Source organism: Emys orbicularis, chromosome 2 (genome assembly GCF_028017835.1).
Source record: "Emys orbicularis isolate rEmyOrb1 chromosome 2, rEmyOrb1.hap1, whole genome shotgun sequence".
Taxonomy (NCBI): Eukaryota; Metazoa; Chordata; order Testudines; family Emydidae; genus Emys; species Emys orbicularis.
Genome location: NC_088684.1, coordinates 81631550 through 81650955, shown reverse-complemented (window position 1 = coordinate 81650955; position 19406 = coordinate 81631550). Strand labels below are relative to the sequence as shown.

The 19406-nt window shown below is 41.2% G+C and overlaps 1 protein-coding gene across 3 annotated transcripts in view; it reads left to right on the top strand.

Moving 5' to 3' along the window:
* Positions 1-3977: 3977 nt before the first annotated feature.
* The window catches only part of IMPACT (impact RWD domain protein), a 45542-nt gene continuing 30113 nt past the window's right edge, over positions 3978-19406 (top strand). For all 3 annotated transcript variants that reach the window (XM_065398540.1, XM_065398542.1, XM_065398539.1), the window contains exons 1-5: positions 3978-4044; positions 7607-7735; positions 8631-8683; positions 9306-9368; positions 16926-17011. In XM_065398540.1, coding sequence (XP_065254612.1) covers positions 4009-4044; positions 7607-7735; positions 8631-8683; positions 9306-9368; positions 16926-17011 — 367 coding nt within the window. In that variant the 5' untranslated portion in view covers positions 3978-4008. The remainder of the gene's footprint in view (positions 4045-7606; positions 7736-8630; positions 8684-9305; positions 9369-16925; positions 17012-19406) is intronic.

Sequence of the window (19406 nt, the reverse complement as noted above, 5' to 3'; positions counted from 1 at the left end):
TATTTATAATATCAATGTTAAAGATATCTTTAAGGCAAATAAAAAAGGTTTATGTCACTAAGTTGTTTCTCAACTTAAGAAAGTTTACCAAGTATACGGTATACTTAGCAGACTAATGTGCAGGAAATTGCATACTGCACTTAAGAGGGATATAAGTTCTTAGGTGTGTCTCATTAATGATCTTTTTTATCACATCACAACATGCAATATTTTCCTTGTAAAAAAAAGGCAACAATTGTAGTAGTATAGATATTAAAATCACCTCAGTTTAGAATTTGTTGTTTGAAGCTAGTTTTGCTCATGAATTGAATCATATATCTTTAAAATTTTGAATTTCACTTTTCACTGTGGATTGTCACACAGTAGAGATTAACTAGTCAACCTTGCAAATATTGTAGATCATTTACCTCCTTGTTTTTTCTACTTTGAAATTAAGTACCAATCCGAAAATACTTGAATAATACTTAAGACAGACCAAGGTATTGCAGTGCAAGTATATAATTATTTCTTCTGGAATAACATAAGATATTGTATCATGCTTTTTAGCGGACATAAAGTTGGTAATAGGAATTAATTTTTAGAAAACTAATTTTGGAGGACTAATTTTTAATCAAACCACAGAATGACTATCTAATTCCAATACCTGGTACATTATTAATAAACCCTGTTTTAGTTCTAACATTTCAAAACTGTGTTAAAAATGTCAACTTCTATAGCTCAGTTGTTCCTCTTAAACAGTGATAGTATGGAAAGTACAACCAATAAGCAGTGACATTTATTTGATAGAAAATTAATAAAGTACAAAAAATGTTTTTTAGACCTAAAGTGAAATTCTGTCTCCACTGAAATCAGTGGCAAAACTCCCACTGACTTCAACAGAGCCAGGAATTTACCCCTAATATGTAGGAAACCACACACTGATTTCATGAGAACACAAGAACTTCAGTATAAATTCCAATCTGAAATTTGTATTGATGTATCTTTAATGGTTCTGTTTCTCTGTTAGCACCACATGCAACCTGGACTACAATAACTGCATTTTGTATTTGATTTCTTTCCATAGAAGCATTCTGTATTCCTGTGTATACACCTCTACCCCGATATAACGTGACCCGATATAACACGAATTCGGATAGAACGCGGTAAAGCAGCGCTCCGGGGGGGGGGGGGGCGCAGCGCACTCCAGTGGATCAAAGCAAGTTCGATATAACGCGGTTTCACCTATAACGCGGTAAGATTTTTTGGCTCCCGAGGACAGCGTTATATCGGGGTAGAGGTGTATCTCTTATGCCCTCACAGACAAGTGGATATTTGGAAGAGACCTCTACAAACTTCAGCAAGTTGTAGCCCATCTTATGTGCACAGCTTCAGCATTTCACATCAACCTCAACAGCTATGATATGTCTTTATCAGTTACTAAAGCTGTAAGTATAGTGTATGCAGTGAGCTGTTTATTCCTACTATTAGAGAGATAAATGATATTTCAGATTAAACTGAAGACAATATTATTATTTTTCATAAGTTGGTTTTAAAATATAAAAAGTCAGCCAAATTGTGCCTTTAGACCATGATTCAGCAATGAAGCTTGTGCTGGAATTTAGAGAACATGAGTAGTCCTATTAACTAAAAAAGCTTTAACAGTATTTTTATATTCTGTGTTTATGTAATAATTAATTTTTGTTTTCAACTGTGGTGATGGAGGCCAGATAGCTAGGTAGATAGTTATGGCCTGAACCTGCATCTCTGAAATTAACCCCTGGCACAGGCTGGGGCAGAACATTTGGCGGTGGGGGATTGTGTTTCTGTTGGGAGGCTGGATTAACTCTCTGAAGAGGTAGACTTTCATGACTTAGCCAGAGGGCTAAGTTACCTCTGCAACCTAATGGTACTGAGAGCCAGAAAACTATCTGAGGAGAAAATAAGGTGTGATATTGAGGGAAACTGAGGCAGCACATTGGCCAAAAGCCAGATCACGTAGATCAGATCAGGAGCATCGGTGGCTGGAGCCGGGCCACGCTGCCGCCGCTGCTACCACACAGCACAGAGCACCAGGTCAGGCTGGGCTCTGCAGCTGCCCCAGGAGCTCACAGCCCCGCCGCCCAGAGCATTGCGCCGGTGGCGGAGCAAGCGAGCTGAGGCTGCAGGCCAGGGGGAACAGCGGGGGAGGGGCCGGGGGCTAGCTTCCCGGGCCAGGAGCTTGGGGACCGGGCAGGACAGTCCTGAGGGCCAGATGTGGCCAGCAGGCCGTAGTTTGCCCACCCCTGACCTATGGTGTCTGAAGAAGCTAGGTCTGCCTTGGTCACTATCATAGGATGGTAAAATAGAAATGTGTGTAGACTGTTACTTTAAAGTCCTTTTTCTCTCTCTAGGTCCCCATATCCAGACTATATCTAAATCTTGCTAATTCTTTCTGCATAATGTCTATAAAACAGCCTTTCTTATCCATTCACACAGCTAAAACTCTCATCCAAGTTCTCATAAACTTGCATCTCAATTACTGCAACATCTTTCTGGACATAACAAATGCCATCTTGCTTTTCTCATAGCCATTCAGCATACTTTGGCAAAGATCATTTTCCTAGGCTGTAGCTTTAAGCATGTCACTCCTCTCTTTGCATCCCTCCACTGGCTTCCCCTTCTCTATCGCATTAAACATAAGCTGCTTGTCTTCATTTTCAAGGTCCTTCATGAGTAATCCCCACCTTACCTATCATCTCTCATTCACTATCAAGAAGTTGATGCTTACCTCCAATCAGCCCATGCCAGCCTCCATCACCCACTTGTTACATTTTCAAATAAGCACCTTCATGGTTTCTCCCATGCTGCCCCTCATGCTTCGGAGATGTTCCCCATAAACATTCTCAAAGCTGCCTAATTATCCTCCTCTGAACCCCTTCTCAGAACTCTCCTCTGCTGTGATGCCTACAAGAAACTTGACAAGTTAGGCTGCTGATGGATTGAGAGCATTGCCTATAATGCTGACTCCTTGTACTCCCTCATCTGTTTGTCTCTGTCTGTTGTCTCTTGTGTTCTACTTAGTTTGTAAGCTCTTTGGGGGCAGAGATTGTCTTTTCGTTGTGCTTGAGCACTGCTGGGCACCGGGTCCTAGTCAATGACTAGCTCTGCTACAGTAATATAAGAATAGATGCTTTTTCCTACTGTTAAAATAAACAGTACTTTTGTTTAAAAAGGTTGCCTGATCACTGCATTCTACTGGTCACAGACTCCTGAAAAGAACTACATGTCCCAAACCCTCATCATTGCGTAAGCATGGTTGATAACGGGTACTGAAGCCCCGAGCCTGGTCTAGGAGTGGGAGAATTGCACAATTCCATCCCAGAAAAGGTAAGGGCACAAGGCCAGACAACTGTGGAGAGACCAGGAAGGGGACAGAGGTGCAGCTGGCCCTGTAACTGTGACACCAGTTCCCTGCCTTCTGCTATGGCAGACTCAGAATTATGTGGCAGCTTTAATGAAATTAAAACATTTTGAGTTTTTCACCATATATTAAGTCTAGAGGCTAAAATCAGGATCGGGGCCCATCGTGCTGCGTGTTGGTAGATCACCTTAAAAGAGTTCATGCCTTGAAGAGTTTACAACTGAATTAAGAGAGGCTGGTGTTGCAAACATTGGGCGGGCAGGCAGGGAAATAGCTACAAGACCGCGTGCACACAGGCTGGCCCCGAAGGCGATAGATGGATTTAAGCGGGGTTAGGTACGTTTCAAAGCGAACAGCGCAGCCTGCCCAGTCACGCACGCGGCCGGGTTACTAATTGGCAGATCCGATTGCAGCTGTTCTAGGGCGGCTCCATCTGTTCGGGTCACTGATCCCCTTCCCCGGCCCGGGGCCACCCTCCCGCCACTGCCCGCGGGACGCTGCGCGGCCCAGGAGCGGAGCAGAACACCCGGATCAAGGCCTCCGCCGCCACCTGTCAGTCCAGCCGCGCATGCGCCTTCGCACCGTGCACCTCCGTGGGGGGGGTGCCCCGCGCCCCGCCCCGGGGCCCAATGGCGGCGAGTGACCCGGAAACGGCCCAGAGACAAGTGAGTGACGGGGGCGCGGGAGTTAAACCCACAGGGCTCGGCTCCGGAGCCTGCTCCGGCCGGGCTGGGCGCGGTGACCCCGCCGCCGGGGGTGGCGCCCGGGGCTCGGCGCCTCCTGCGAGCCCCACCCTGTCCAGCTCCCCAGCCCCCTGCGAGCTCTGCCAGGCTATAGCCCCCTGCGAGCCCTGCCCCTCATCCAGCCTCACCCCCCCCCCCAGTGCCTGAGAGGCCTGGCCCTGCCCCTCCATCGCCAGCCTCTTCCCCCTGCGCCCCACCCACGCAGTTATATGGGACCGGGGGCCTGGCCAGTCCCTATTCACATTGTTATCATGTGTATTGTTGTAAGGCCTGGCAGCCTGCTCCAGGGGTGCTGGGTCCAGGTCCTTGGCTCCACTAAGCTTTGTCTTAAGCAGGGTTCTCAAACTGGGGGTTGCAACCCCTCAGGGGGGTCACAAGGTTATTACCTGGGGGGTCGTGAGCTGTATAAGGGCGGGTTGTACTCAGAGTCTTGCTGTGTGAAAGGGGTTCCCAATTCAGAAAGCTTGAGAACCACTGGAACGTTTCCCAGCATGGCTGTTACCACTGGTGCAGTTTCACCTTTGCATGTCTGTGTGTTCAATCCTATGCTATGTAGAGCCACTGTGTATTAAAAACGCCAGTGGCTGCAGGAGCCTCATCTATGCTAGGAATGGCACGATTTGTTACCACAGGTGGGGCAATGGGAAATTTACCAAACACACTACTGTAGTAGGCACCACCTTTGTTTTTGTCCGTTAAAAATATGTACAATCAGGGAAATCAAATGCATAAAGCTACAATAAAGGAAGTTTTGTTGTTGAGAGTTTAAAAGCAGAAAAGTCATTAAATTAAGCCGTCGAACTGTTACTATTTCCCAAGACACCAGCATCTAATCCAGGGATCTCAAATCAACACGAGGATCACATGAGGACTAGTATGTTGGCCCGAGGGCCACATCACTGAAACCTTTTCATACAATGATACAAAAGTATTGTCAAAAATGAAAAAAATGAAGAGTTATATAGTATGCTATTAAAAGTCAGTGTATTAACTTTTTTAAAACTGTAATGCAAAAAGTCAGTTCTAATTTTGACAGTCATTTCATTTTTGGCCACTTAGCTGGCTGTGTTTTGCATCAACCAGAGCATCAATATTAGGTTTGATATCCTGAGATGAAACCAATCTCAGTGTTGCTTTCAAATGTTCATCAGTGAGCCTTGACCTTAACACAGATTTGTTAATCTTCATGGAAGAGAAAAACTGTTCACATATATATGTACTTCCAAACATTGCCATTACCCTTGCGGAAGCAGAGAATAACATGGGAAATCTTTCTTGTGAAAGAAAACGGTAGAATTCTGGAATTCCAACATCTGTATACTTCTGCTTCAAAATGGTATCACACTGAAGCTCCACTAACTCCATCTGCATTTCCTCTGCAACATTGTCAATTTCCATAGCAAATGGTGTTCAAGTGCCTTGAAATCTTCTTTAAACCACACATCAAACTGTTTGTGTAAGTTAGAAATGATATCTGCATATTCTTTCAAGGATTTGGGTTCAACTTTTCCTAAGGAATTCAGAGTAGAGAAATGGACCAAATTGCCAGCAGTAAGCTGTTTTCCCCCCCACAAAGCAAGCTTGACTTTGAATGACTTAACACTGTCATACATCTGTGTTATCACCTGTTTTCTACCCTGAAGCTTCAAGTTCAGTGCATTCAGGTGATCAGTTATATCTGTTAGAAAAGCAAGGTTGCAGATAACAGTGGAATCAGGAAGCTGTGGAATCTCCTTGTTTTTCATTTTCATGAAGGAATCAATCTCCTCTCTAAGTGCAAAAAAAAAAAAGCTTCAAAACATTTCCACGACTCAGACATCTAACTTGAGTGTGATACAGAAGTTCCCCATATTCGCTGTCCATACTTGCTAGAAAAGAAGTGAACTGTCGGTGATTCAGCCCTCGTGCATGTATAACATTAACAGTTTTAACAACTACATCCATAACTTCCTTCATTTGTAGACTTTTACAACACAGGGCTTCTTGGTGCAAAATGCAATGGTGAAGCTAATTCCTGATATATTGAGGCTGTTCAGTTTGGTCTTCAATAATCCAGCCACACCAACGTTTTCAGAGCACATTGATGGTGCACCATCCGTAGCCAAAGATACGAGTTTGTTCCGTGGCAGCGCAGCTTTTTCAATGCACTCTTGCAGTCCTTGAAATATGTCACATCCCGTTGTGGTACCCTTCAGTGGCATTAAGTCTAGCAATTCTTCAGTTATATTCAAATTGCAATCCACACCTCTAATGAACACCGCACATTGTGCGGTATCTGATACATCTGTACTCTCATCAACTGCACTTGAAAATGCTTCAAAGTCTTTTGCCATTTGAATCAATTGTTTTTGCACATTATCTGCTAAATCCGTTATCCTGCAGACACTGTATTGGCAGACAAGCTTATATCTTCAAAAACTTTCTTCCTATCAGGACATCAAATTTCACTGGCCTTCACAAGACATTCTTTTACGAATAGGCCTTCCGTAAAAGGTCATGATGATTTAGCTATCATTTTGCTTATCACAAAACTTGCTCTTACTGAATCTTTGCTAGACTTGTTAATCTCCAAAAAGAAATTTCTTTGCTTGGCAAATGCTGCTTTAAATTTTTCCTCTCAGATTTTTCCGGTGAATGCATCATATTTTTCATGGTGCATCGTGTCGTAGTGCCAACGCACGTTATACTCCTTGGGAACAGCAATCATTTGCTGACAAATAAGACATTGAATTTTATCTTTTACCTCTGTGAAAAAATATAAATTCTCCCATTTGTCTTGGAAAACTCTTTTTCTTCCATGAGTGTTCTTTTTTTGGATGCCGAAGTCATTTCTGAGGGGTTTTAATAAAATATAAACACTCAGTAATGCACCTCCCTCAAAGGACAAAACACGCACTTACTTTTAGAATTACTTCTGTTAAAGCTGTTTGGCAGCGGGAAATGCTGGGAGGTAGGCGGGGGAGCGGGGACGCGGCGTGCTGGGAGGGCACAGGGGGAATGCGGGGGAGGGGAGCTTGGCGGGCTGCAAGAAATAACATGCGGCCTGCGGGCTGCGTGTTTGAGACCCCTGATCTAATATAAATGTTTTGTCCGCTGTATCATTTTTAAAGAACCATTTGTCCTGTCAATATAATTGGTAAATTCAGAGTAATGTGTTCACATGGGCCCCAATCCTGCAATGAGTTCTTTGCAGACTCCAGTGACTGCATAGAGCCAGCTCCATTGACTTTAACTGGGCTCCATGCAGATGGAAACCTATAGTATGACATTTTCAGATGTGATTTTTCAAGTTGATGGTGTCCATTTAAAATGTTTGATGTGTAACACTGAAAAGATGCAAAAATCATATCAGTGCAGAAAGTTATGTGTTTGACAACTTTCATTTCATGTACAGATAGGGGCACGATTCTGGTGATTGGGAATCAAGAGTGCTCAGCACCTTAGAGGGTTGGTTTTTTTGTCTTTTAACATTCTTTTTTTGTAGATTGATGAAATTGACGCTCTCTCATCTATATATGGTGATGACTGGTGTGTTGTTGATGAAGATGAAAGGATATTTTGCATTAAGATTGGTGATTGTTTGGAGCAGCCAAAATGGACTCTCTGTTTGCAGGTATGGTGTTGGTACAGAGTTTGGCCCTGATTCTGCTATCGGAATCATGCAGGGTGGATCTTTGTGCCTTTTTTAATGGGGCTCCATATAGGCTCAAGGGTCTGTTTCTATGGATCCAGTCGTAGGATAAAGGCTTTTCACAATCTGTTCAGTTATTGTCTCTTTAAAATATCACTATCTGCTAACTTTTTCAGTAATTATTTTTGCTTATTCCACACCCTTAAATATTTTAATTAAGTGTCTTTCCCAGATAGTCCTTTCACTATTTATCTATTTATATACTGTATTTTGCATAGAAGGACAGGCTGAATTGGTGCAGCTGGTTCTCTTATTGCTTTATTCCAGAATTAGAAAGAAACCATTTTAGACTGCATTACAGTTCAGCCTGACCTGACTGAAAGATTTTTCTACTAGGTGTTGCAATCAGTGTTTGTAAAATGTTTAGGATATCTGTCCTATATGGCTTTGTACAGTATTACAAGCCAAGAGAACTCCAAACAATAGTTTGTTGCAATACTTCTTTGTTTAGTGTAGAGAGGGCTGAAGTATCTATGTATATTTCTTAATAAATCAAATAGCCACCTAAACAGTTACATTTCTTCTAACCTTTTTTCTTTATAGTAAAGGATATATCGTATGCCACTTTATCTGTGCACAGAGAGTAGACCATATGACACTTTGTTTGTATCGCAGATGGGCAAAAGCCTGAATTATACACTCACGATAGAAATACAGCCTCTGTATCATCACATAATAATGGAGCAACCTATTTCTTCTTTTTTATAGCACTGCTTACCACCCAAATACTCTAATTGGTTCTGTCATGGTCCATTTTTAATTTAGCTAGTTTTGGAGGTCCAACTTGATGAATATTTATATTTAACATTCTTTTTAGGTGATTCTGCCTTCTGAATATCCAGCTTCAGCCCCACCTATTTATCAACTGAAGTAAGTGATGTCTCTTTGTCAACAGATTTTTATTTTAAACATTTACTGCATTTTTTTTTCAAATTATTATTATTGCAGCTGCTTGTAGAAGTTTAAGGTAGCTTTCTGGTTGAATTGAATATACATCCTGGGAATTAGAGATGTTAACAAACTTTTGTAAAATTTACAGTTTAATTTGGGATTGAAATGTTAGCACTACAGGGTTAAAGGATCACTGGGCAAGTGTGTTAGGCCAGGATGGCAGCAGGGACAGAGAGAACAAAAGCAGCAGCGTGCACAGCTGTTGGGGAGGCAGTGGAGAGAGCTTACGTTATGCTCAGAGCAACTCTGGAACCATGCTAATGGCAAGTGTGTTGAGCCTTCTTCAAATGGAGTGATGGGGTAATCCCAAAGTAGGGTGTTCGAGGGGAGCAGTAGAATATCTTGGAAGACTGCTTACCCTGAGATGTTAGAAAACGAAAATCTTTATCAGTGGGAACAGTTGACAATATTTTGTCTTAAAGGTTTTACTTTTGAGTGTAATTTTTTTAAATCAGTCATTTTTCAAGCTAAACAAAGACACCAAAACTCACAGTTTGTAGGCACTAACTTCATTGTATTTTTTTTTTTTTTGTCATTCTAGTGCCCCTTGGCTTCGAGGACAGGATTATATCGAACTAACAAATAGCCTGGAAGAAATCTATGTGTAAGTGGCAGAAGATGGAAAATTCTAAAAATTACTTATTGTATTTTTAGTTGCACATCTCGCTAAACCTATCATGTTAACTAAATTACTCCTGGGGGAATTCTGTGCCAAAAAATTAAAAATTATGCGCACAATATTTTAAAATTCTTCAAAATTCTGTATTTTTTTGTCAAAAAAAAGCAATATAATCTGTCTAGTTTCAATTATTTTGGTAATTTATTTAAACTACAATACAATGGATGGAGAATGGGAGTGGGGAACATTGGAGGAAATCTCCAACCCCCCTCTGTCTAATAGTAATATAGATAGTATTGACCCTTTACTTCTAATTATTAGTCAACAAATATATGCAGCCATATGCTCAGTGTTACATCATAGGTAACTGAAGAGCAAGGGAGAGCTGGGGACACAAACTCACAATTTATACTGGCTACTGACCATCTCCAAAAAGGTCAGTAGCAAACAATTCATGGAGCACATTCTGATAGGAATTTTTTTCAGTCCAAAAATTTCGACCAGATCTAATCACTAAAGCACCATAAGCATTTATAAGGTCATACTGTCCTTTACAATAAGGCTCCTTTACACCACTCTGGCAATGTAAAGGACCCTTAAAATTTTTACACCTGTTTTATACTTCTGGGGGAATTCACTTTAAGAACAATGGGAATAATTCACTAAGCAGGCAGGCTGCCACATTCTCCTCTGCCTGAAGGAACAGAGCCTGCACCACGCCTACTTCTTCAGAAATACCCCGAAGTCCTGCCCCTCCACAGCGAGCGTGCTGCAATAGCGAGCGAGAGGGACCGTGTCTCTCTCTCTCTCTCTCTCTCACACACACGACTACCCAACCCTCACGCCTCCCAGGCAGTGATTTATGTCTCTACCGGCTGCTCTGGGTGCCCAAACTGACCTGTCTGCACTGCCAGGGAGTGGGTGCATGACCACTCTTGCGACTTCCCTTTGCTTCACCGTCAGAAGTCATTTTTCTGCGGGTAAGCAAAGAAATCTGTGGGGGCCATGAATTCTGCACACACGCAGTGACGCAAAATTCCCCCCAGGAGTACTAGATGCATGAATCGGAAGGACTGAGGTGATTGCTGCAACAGCTGAAATGAAGTAAGACTTGTGCATAAATAAAACAGTCTAATATAATAGATACTTACTGTACATTTTGTACGTATCTTAAATTATGTTGAGAACAGGGCATTATATAAAGTTACAAGCATTAATCTTGATGGATAATTTGTATTATAATTATATTCTTTAAACCCTTTGTACCATTGATATAGAATTCTTTATTTTGACTTCTAATATATGTTAGGTTACTTTTAGCGTTTGGTCCCAGGAAGTCAAATTCCTTATGTCCAATCTATATCCATATATTAAACTGCAGGATCTGAAAATACCTACTCAGACCTTTGAACGCAGGCAGAAAACCAGTTTTTATTAAAAGCAAATGTTTCAGCTAAAGAAAAAGTGAATTTTAAATAAAAGTAGCTTTAGAAAATATGAACTATAAAGCCACTCAGTAGCTAGAAGAGGCTTGTTAACGTAATGTGCAGATAACAGAACTTCTCATAATGTGTGAGAATAAATAACTAAATATTTAGAAATGCTCAGACTGTGTTTTTGCGGGTTTTATTGGTGTTAGCATGGGATAATAGAAACAGTTTTATATAGTTTATTTATCCAATCAGATCCTAAAGCGTGATATGAACCTAACAAAAGTGAAATACACATTAAGCACAGAAGTCATGTCATTGAGTACTGAAATACAAACACCTTTGGTGGGGACTATGGTAGCTTTTAAATGGCACGAAACAACACCGTAGTTAGTTTGGGACTGGAAGCAGATACCTTATCTAACTAAGCCCTGGAGAATCTAGGCAGGCAGAATGTAATTACCAAAGTTAAAATTTGAACAGAGCATGTGGGTTAACAGCTCTATTCCTATGAAAAGTGCTATAGGGACCTTTAATGGCCATACATTCCCCAGCAGTGCAGATGGAACAGAGATTCCCCAGCCAGGGTGATGCTTGGCATGGGGGAGTCTCCAGCATGTGTAGATACACAGTAGCTGGCTTCTGCACCTTTTGACCCACAGCATTTGGAACAGGGGCCATATCAGGGTTTGGGGTGCAGTGGCCAGAGTGTGATATACTCTGACTGTTCCTAGCTGGTGCATGGACCCTTGTGGATGATAGTTAGCTGGTGCAAGTTAGAACTATCCCCAGGCTGGGAATGTGGGAAATGTAACTGGCTACTTGACATTTCCACCCCCCTCTTTGTTTTGCTTAGGAGAAACTGATTGCAGCAACAAATCTGTCCTTCTAGCTTATTCGGCAGTCTGTATTAAAAGCAGTGGTGGTCTCTAACATGCTGGGCCTGCCCTGGTTCAGTTTTAAGTTGGTGGCAGGAGGATTGACTACCATAGCTCTACAGCACTTACTTATTTCTGGAGGGCTCTGAGCTCTGACTTATCCAAACCTTGGATAATCTTCTGTTAAACATAAATAACTTATATTATTCTCAAATCTTTCACTAATTATTTTAAGTGATCTGTCTGACTTTTGGTCACTGCCAACCTGTGTCTGATTCAATCAGAGATCTAGAGGTGAAAGGCTCTGTATTTGACTATGTCTACAGGTATAGCAATATGTAGAGTACAGGCTCTACACATGTACCTACGCGCTGCAGTGGAAGGCAAGCAGCGTCCACACTTGTCACTGCGGTGTGTAACTATGTGCGGCAATGAAAGGCTCTGGCAGCCAGGAAGCAGTGCCAGGGAAAGGCTCCGGTGGGGAGGGGGCAGTAGGAGAGCACACTGCTAAAAATATCTGTGTAGACGGAAATGCTGCTTGGGCGTGTAAGAGCATCCCTGGGATTTCAGGGGCGTGAGGCACTCTACTCACCTAAGCCATGCCTTGCCATCTACACTGTTGTTTATACCTGTGCTAGCTGGGGTGCAGTGTCTCCTTTGCACACTGCCGTAAGTGTACGTGTACCTTTTCTTAAACTGGTCCCTATGCTATCCTGCCCATGAACATTGCAGTTTAAGTGCTTTTTCCTATCTCATTAAAAAGTTTTAGTCATTGACAATACAGATATGCATAATGTTGGTTTTAGATTGAAGAATTACAAACCACAAACAGAACGCTGGGTCCCTTAATATATTAAAAGTTACACATTCAACAAGTGTAGATACTTATTCCTTTCCTAGAGACTCTCAGGCCTGGTCTACACTAACCCCCCCACTTCGGACTAAGGTACGCAAATTCAGCTACGTTAATAACGTAGCTGAATTCGAAGTACCTTAGTCCGAAGTTACCGCGGTCCAGACGCGGCAGGAAGGCTCCCCCGTCGATGCTGCGTACTCCGCTCGCCGAGCTGGAGTACCAGCGTCGAAGGCGAGCACTTCCGGGATCGATCCGGGGCACTTCCGGGATCGATCCGGGATCGATTTATCGCGTCTTAACCAGACGCGATAAATCGAACTCAGAAAACCGATTGCTTACATCCGGACCCGGATGTAAGTGAAGACGTACCCTCAGTATCAGACTTCTGTTAAATCAGTAGTTCCCAAACTGGGGTTTGTGAACCCCTGGGGGTTCACTAAATGTTACAGGAGGTTCTCGGGAAAAAATTCCCTAATGGCGGACAGAGCCGTTCCTAGGGCAGCCCAGAGTCCTGGGGACTTCTAAGAGCTATGCAGATCAAAGCAAGCGCATCCATCACACTGAGGAGATTTAAACTTCAAGACTCCTTATAAGAAATGGAAAGGAAGATGGATATTTTTTTCTGTTTTTAAAATTAAATAGTCTGCTAGTGTTTTTTTTTTTTTTTTTAAATTATTATGAAGAACAAGTTTAAGCTTTGTTGTAATGTGCGTTGTTTGCCTGGACTACTCAAGACCCGAATGCTTGTGTAGGAACACTTTATTTGAGTTGGTTACATCTTTCATGCTGTTTCATATCTGATACTCCTTGGTGAAACATAGGAGTCTTGTCTTATAACAGGCTTAATCAAAGTGATACAAGCTACAAAAGTGAGATCTTGGAAGAGTGTTGCCATTTTCATAATGTAATAAAATTAATACTGTAATTATGAATAATAATAAATAGTGTGTAATAAGCATGTCATAAAAACAAATTTTATATTTCCAAGATCACTGCTGTTATAATTTATGCTCGGGTAAGGGAGAAAATTCCTGGAAATATTCATTTTTAGGAGGGGGTTTGTGAGATTTAACATTTTAGTGAAAGGGGTTTGCAGGTTGTTAAAATTTGGGAACTACTGTGTTAAATGAACAGTTTAATTTAACATCTTTGGTACAAATGCTAAGAAAATCATAGGCTGGGAACAGGAACAACCAGAATGGGAGTAGCATAGATATAGGCAGGGTTTAAGGTGTGTCTAATATTCCAGAAGTCCTCAGGGAGTTCCCTGGACTCATCGGTGACACTGCATGAGATTTGTCTGATCTCATCCATTCCAAAACATTTCCTAATGAGTGTTCAGTAATATGAAATCTGCTATGAAGTGGGAAACATTAAATATAATGAATATAATGAATAGAGCTGCTGAACAAAATTATTCATGACTCTATAGTTAAAATTCTTGCTCTTCATTATACAGAATGTAATAAATTGCAAGTATTAAAAAATGGTACTGGTATACATACTAGTCAGAAAGGAGCATGAAATAGGGTACTTAACTCATTCTAGAGTATGTCTGGATTCTGAGGTCACAGTTACAAGTCTATACTTTCCTGATTCTTTGTTTGAGTCTTTTCTTAATAATATTAGTGCCTAAATATTTTGATTATGTTCAGTAGTAATATACAGATTTACTGAAAGTTTACATTTTTAAACCTATTTTTCTGCCACAGAATTCTACTTATGCATTATTATTCCAGAATTAATTAATTAATGGAGATATCCCATCTCCTAGAACTGGAAGGGACCTTGAAAGGTCATCGAGTCCAGCCCTCTGCCTTCTCTAGCAGGACCAAGTACTGATTTTGCCCCAGATCCCTAAGTGGCCCCCTCAAGGATTGAACTCACAACCCTGGGTTTAGCAGGCCAATGCTCAAACCACTGAGCTATCCCTCCCCCCAAAGAAGGTGGGGTAGCTTGAAGGTGGCAGTAGCTTGAAAAAAGTTATTGAAAGTGAAGCCTGAGCTTGCACATTTGATGCATTTTGGTCTTGTGACCCTGGCAAACATGAATTTTAAGCATCTTTTAAAAAAATCATAATTGGAAATTTTTTTGACAGTGTTCTAAATTTTCATTTTCTACTACATGCGGTTTCAGCTTGTAATAGATTTTGAATTCTGTGCAAAATACAAACGTGTTCCTAATAAGTATTTTCCTTTCTGTGTAAATTACAAGTACAATTTTACATGTTATTAGTTTAACTACTTCAAGGAAAAATATGATTATGTGAAGGAAAAGGAAGAATATATACAGGTAAAGGTAAACATGCAGTACCATGTCTGTAACACCCAGAGACACTGAGGTACATTTATAAACTTATTTCTAATTGATTATTTAACTTTCATTATTGGAAGTAAGTTTCACCCTTATCAATACACTTTCTTGATTTCTGTGTCTGACTTTGTATAATCTTAATAAATTAGGATATTTTCATATATAATAAAAAGCATTTAAGGTATGACTCCTTGAAATAACTCCATATTTAATCAACATGATTATAAAAATAAATTTACACTATAGAATTGTGACTCACAAGAAAAAACTGAGAGAAATTGAGGGACTTATTCCATGTGTTGGATCTCCTGAATTGTTTGGAGGAAAGATGGATCAACTATTACAAAATAATTAAAAACAAATAATTGATTTAACTTTTTATAATAGTATTTGTTTGCTGCAGCATTCAATCTACTTTTTTGTACATATGTCATGTTCTCCTTTATTGCTTATGAAAGAATAACTGTACTGTCAGCAAGTCTGTTCACCTGTAAATAAAACAAGTAACACGATTCATAACCAATAATTGGAATTTTCCGAATTTATTGCCTCTGCAGATCCACATCATAGAAGTTTTGTGCCATGTCTTGTGAGCAATGGAACCATTGATAGTTATAAAGTTGTTTGAAGCTATTTGTGTCTGTCTAAGATCTGAAAGTGCAAGAACCAGGAAACGCTAAATGCAGTCTTTATAGCAGTTCTCAGTTCTTCTCTACCTTCAAATATTCACCGAAGGCCTTCAAAAATAGAGTAAGGAAGAATCATCACTGTGGATCTGCAGAAGCAGTACAGCCGGAACTCCATTTACTGATGGGTAATCTTTCTTTCTTCATCCTGAATTGCCTCTGCAGATCCACACTATAGGAGATTACCTAGAAGTATCACAGTCCAGGAGGTGGGTTGAGGAGTGCTTAGTTAAAACAGATATTAAAGGATTAGCTTCAGAAACCAAGAATCTGATCTAGCTCTAGAATTGAGAGTAATATTTCATTAAAGTAGGAATTGAACTCCAAGTCTCAAGTACAGGGCAGCCTTATTTCAAGAATGTAGAGATTTTTCATAGAAGTAGTAGCTGATTATAATAATAAATCTCCTAGAATTTAATTTCAACCCATCCAGTACAGGTACACCGTCAATGATCCATTTTAATAAAAGTTTATGTTGAAGGGCTTTTCCCTGGGATTTCTCCCCTTAGTCTGTAAAGAGTTGGGAAAGGTTTTGTTCTTTCCAAATACACCACTACCTCGATATAACGCAACCCGATATAACACGAATTCGGATACAACGTGGTAAAGCAGCGCTCCGGGGGGGAGGAGGGGGGCTGCGCACTCCGGTGGATCAAAGCAAGTTCAATATAACGCGGTTTCACCTATAATACGGTAAGATTTTTTGGCTCCCGAGGACAGCGTTATATCGAGGTAGAGGTGTAGTAACTATTAACTGTCCAATCCTGCAGACACTTATGCACAGACTTAACTGTAAGCACATGAATAATTCCATTGGAGTCGATATGAACTACTGATTTAAAGTTAAGCATGTTCAAAGCGTTTGCAGGATCAGGGTCTGAGTGTTCTTATAGATTGCAATCTGTGCAATCTTGCTTTACCTTGAAGATCATGAGGCTTAGGAAAAAACATGGGAGTCAAAAATAGGACCATCACCTTCTGAGTAGGGACAATATTCTACTGAGGTTTTATACTATAGAATTGCACAATATTTTGAGACATTTAAAGAGGCTTCATGTACAATGTGGTAATGGGAGTCATGAACGTACATAAATCCCTAGGATGCTAAGGGAAATCTGAGTGGTACCCTTGGAGCTGAAGAAAGCCTAAGTTGCAGCACCTTGTAATGGAAGTGATCAAGAATTTCAAACTGTAAACCACCACTCAGAAAAGAACTCTACTCCCACATGCATGTCTAAATCCTTCAGCATTTCAATCTATAATGTTTCTACAATGTACTTCTAAAATTTGTTCATATTATTTATTGAATGTAAATAATTTCCCAAGTGAAGCCTCCGAAAAGGCCCTTTTACTTACTGTGAATTTTGTATAACTTCCAGGAAGAATCTTGGTGAAAGCATCCTTTACCTCTGGGTGGAGAAGATACGAGAAGTTCTGATAGAAAAATCTCAGTCATCTGATGCAGGTAATGTAGAAAATATGTGGTGTTTTCGGTTTACTCTTGTTTTAATTTTAAAGTAAGATTCTTCTTCGAGCGCTTGCTCATGTCGATTCCATTCTAGATGTGTGCGCGTCCACGTGCACCCATTGTTGGAATTTTTTGCCATAGTGATATCCATAGGGCTGGCTCTGATGCTCTCGAGTCCCACGTCACGCCGGTACATGAGGCGCTACCGGCCCTGTGCCCTCCATTCCTTCTTACTGCCCGTGACGGTTGGTCGGAGCGCCTGTCCTCTTGCATCTGCGTCTTATGTCTGCAACTGCAATAGGAGTTCTCTTCTGTGCTTCATTGTTCCTAATTGTATATAGTTCCACTCTTTTTTTTCATTAAAAATCTAGTATTAATTTTCAGTAGCCCACAATAAACTGAAAAGTGAAATTTTTGAATATTTGGGTGTAAGAACTAAAAAGGCAACTGGATGTCTGTAGGAATAAATAATGTAGGAATAAATAATGAGATATTAAGGCTTTAATGACTCCAAATAATGTAGGAATAAATAATGTAGAAATAAATAATGAGATATTAAGGCTTTAATGACTCCAAGAGTGTTGGCAACAACCTCTGGTCATTACTTACTCTCATATGACAACATTTTTTTGGCTTTTTAAAAAACGTTAGTTGGCTCAGTCAATTTTCTTCTCAACAGGTTACCATGTTATAAAACCTAACACCAGTGAAAATAGCTTAGTTAGGAGAAACACATTCTAACAGAGTTAAGAGATTAATTCTAATCAGGGGCTGCTTCCAATCCGTGCCCCTGGAGCCACTCAGCTCAACCACAATGGGACCTGGACACCACCAGCCTGGCTCCTATTCTATATCCCCTTTCTGACCCCCAGAGCCCCCAGCCTGGCCCCCTGCACCCCAAGCCCATCCCAGCCTCTGCCTGGCTCTTCATACTTGCACCATGTACCCCCAACTCGCCTCCCAACACTCCACTCCCACAGGTTATCCCAGCATGCATCTTCTGCCTGGCCTCCTGCACTTCACACCACCAGCCCACACCCCCAAATACCCTCTGCCTCTTCCAGATCATACTCCCTGTCTGGTTCCCTGAACCACCAGTCCTCCCTACACAACTTTCCAGATGAGCTTCTCACTGGTGACCATAGTGCAAACCCAAGGCAGCAACTAGGGCAGGGGCTGCGGACTGCCAAGCAGCAGGGCCCATGGGGGCTGGCTTCGGAGTGGCATGTGCATTGGGACGCTAACGTGAAGGCCCAGCAGCATTCGTGGTACCTCCATTAGCAGCTCCAAGCTGCTCGGTGCCTGAACCACAGCCATGATCGTACCATGCTGGGAGCAGGAAGTGGCTGTGGAGAGGGCAGGAGTGCTTCTCTGACAGCCTGCCTGGGTGCCGCTTCCTGGTCCTCAGAGCCCCTGGGAGCATTTTTCTCGGAAGCCCAGCTAGGGGCTGCTTCCTGCTCCTTGGAGCCCCAGCTGGTTGGCAGCTGCCAAGTCAGCCTGTAGGTAGACTATGGTGTAAGTACAGCGATCCCTAAGGTAGAGCAGCTTCTGCTGGTTGGGCCCCCATAACCTTATGGGCCTTGCTATGACAGCACCTCTCACACCATTGTAGCTATGCTACTGAGGAAACTGGCACTGCCACCAACCATAAGAGACTCTATCTTTCCAGTGAATAAAAGACTTCAATCTCCAACACTGTCAGTGTAGCATGTTTCACCAACATGGAACTTAAACGTGACCAGAAAGGAATTGGGAATAGTAAAAACTGAAGGATTTTATTACCCCATACTAGTTAGAGTTGGGCATTAGGTTCAGATCTTTCCTACAATGCTCAAAAAATCACCTGAGCTGGAAGGAAAAGTCACTAACACTAACAGTCACTAGGTCTAAAAAGCTTAATCTTTATACTTAAAAATAGAGTAGACAAAATACTAAAAGTGCACTGTAGGGAACAATCCTACTTTAGCAGGGGGGATAGGTTTAATAACCTACCAGGACATTTTCATCTCATTTCTGATTCTATGAGTAAGTCAGTCTTCACACTTTCTTGACCAAAGCATATAATTTTTGCCAAATTATGTGGACTGTTTTTGTGGTATGGAACCCTGTCTAATGTGGATCACACTTGGATGACTAAACTTCAGTTTTCATTCTGATCTTACTATTCATTTAACAACAATAACATTTTAATCTTTTGATCTAAATAGTAGACAATGATTTTCTTCAGTTTTTTAAAACCAATATTAAAACAGAACATATTTTATAATCTATTGCATATGTCTACCATACTGCCAGTATTACAATAATACTTTTTAGCAAGATTGCAATCACAAATATTGCGCTAAAAATGCCAGTTGTAATTTAATTAATGTTATTGTCAAATACATTTAAT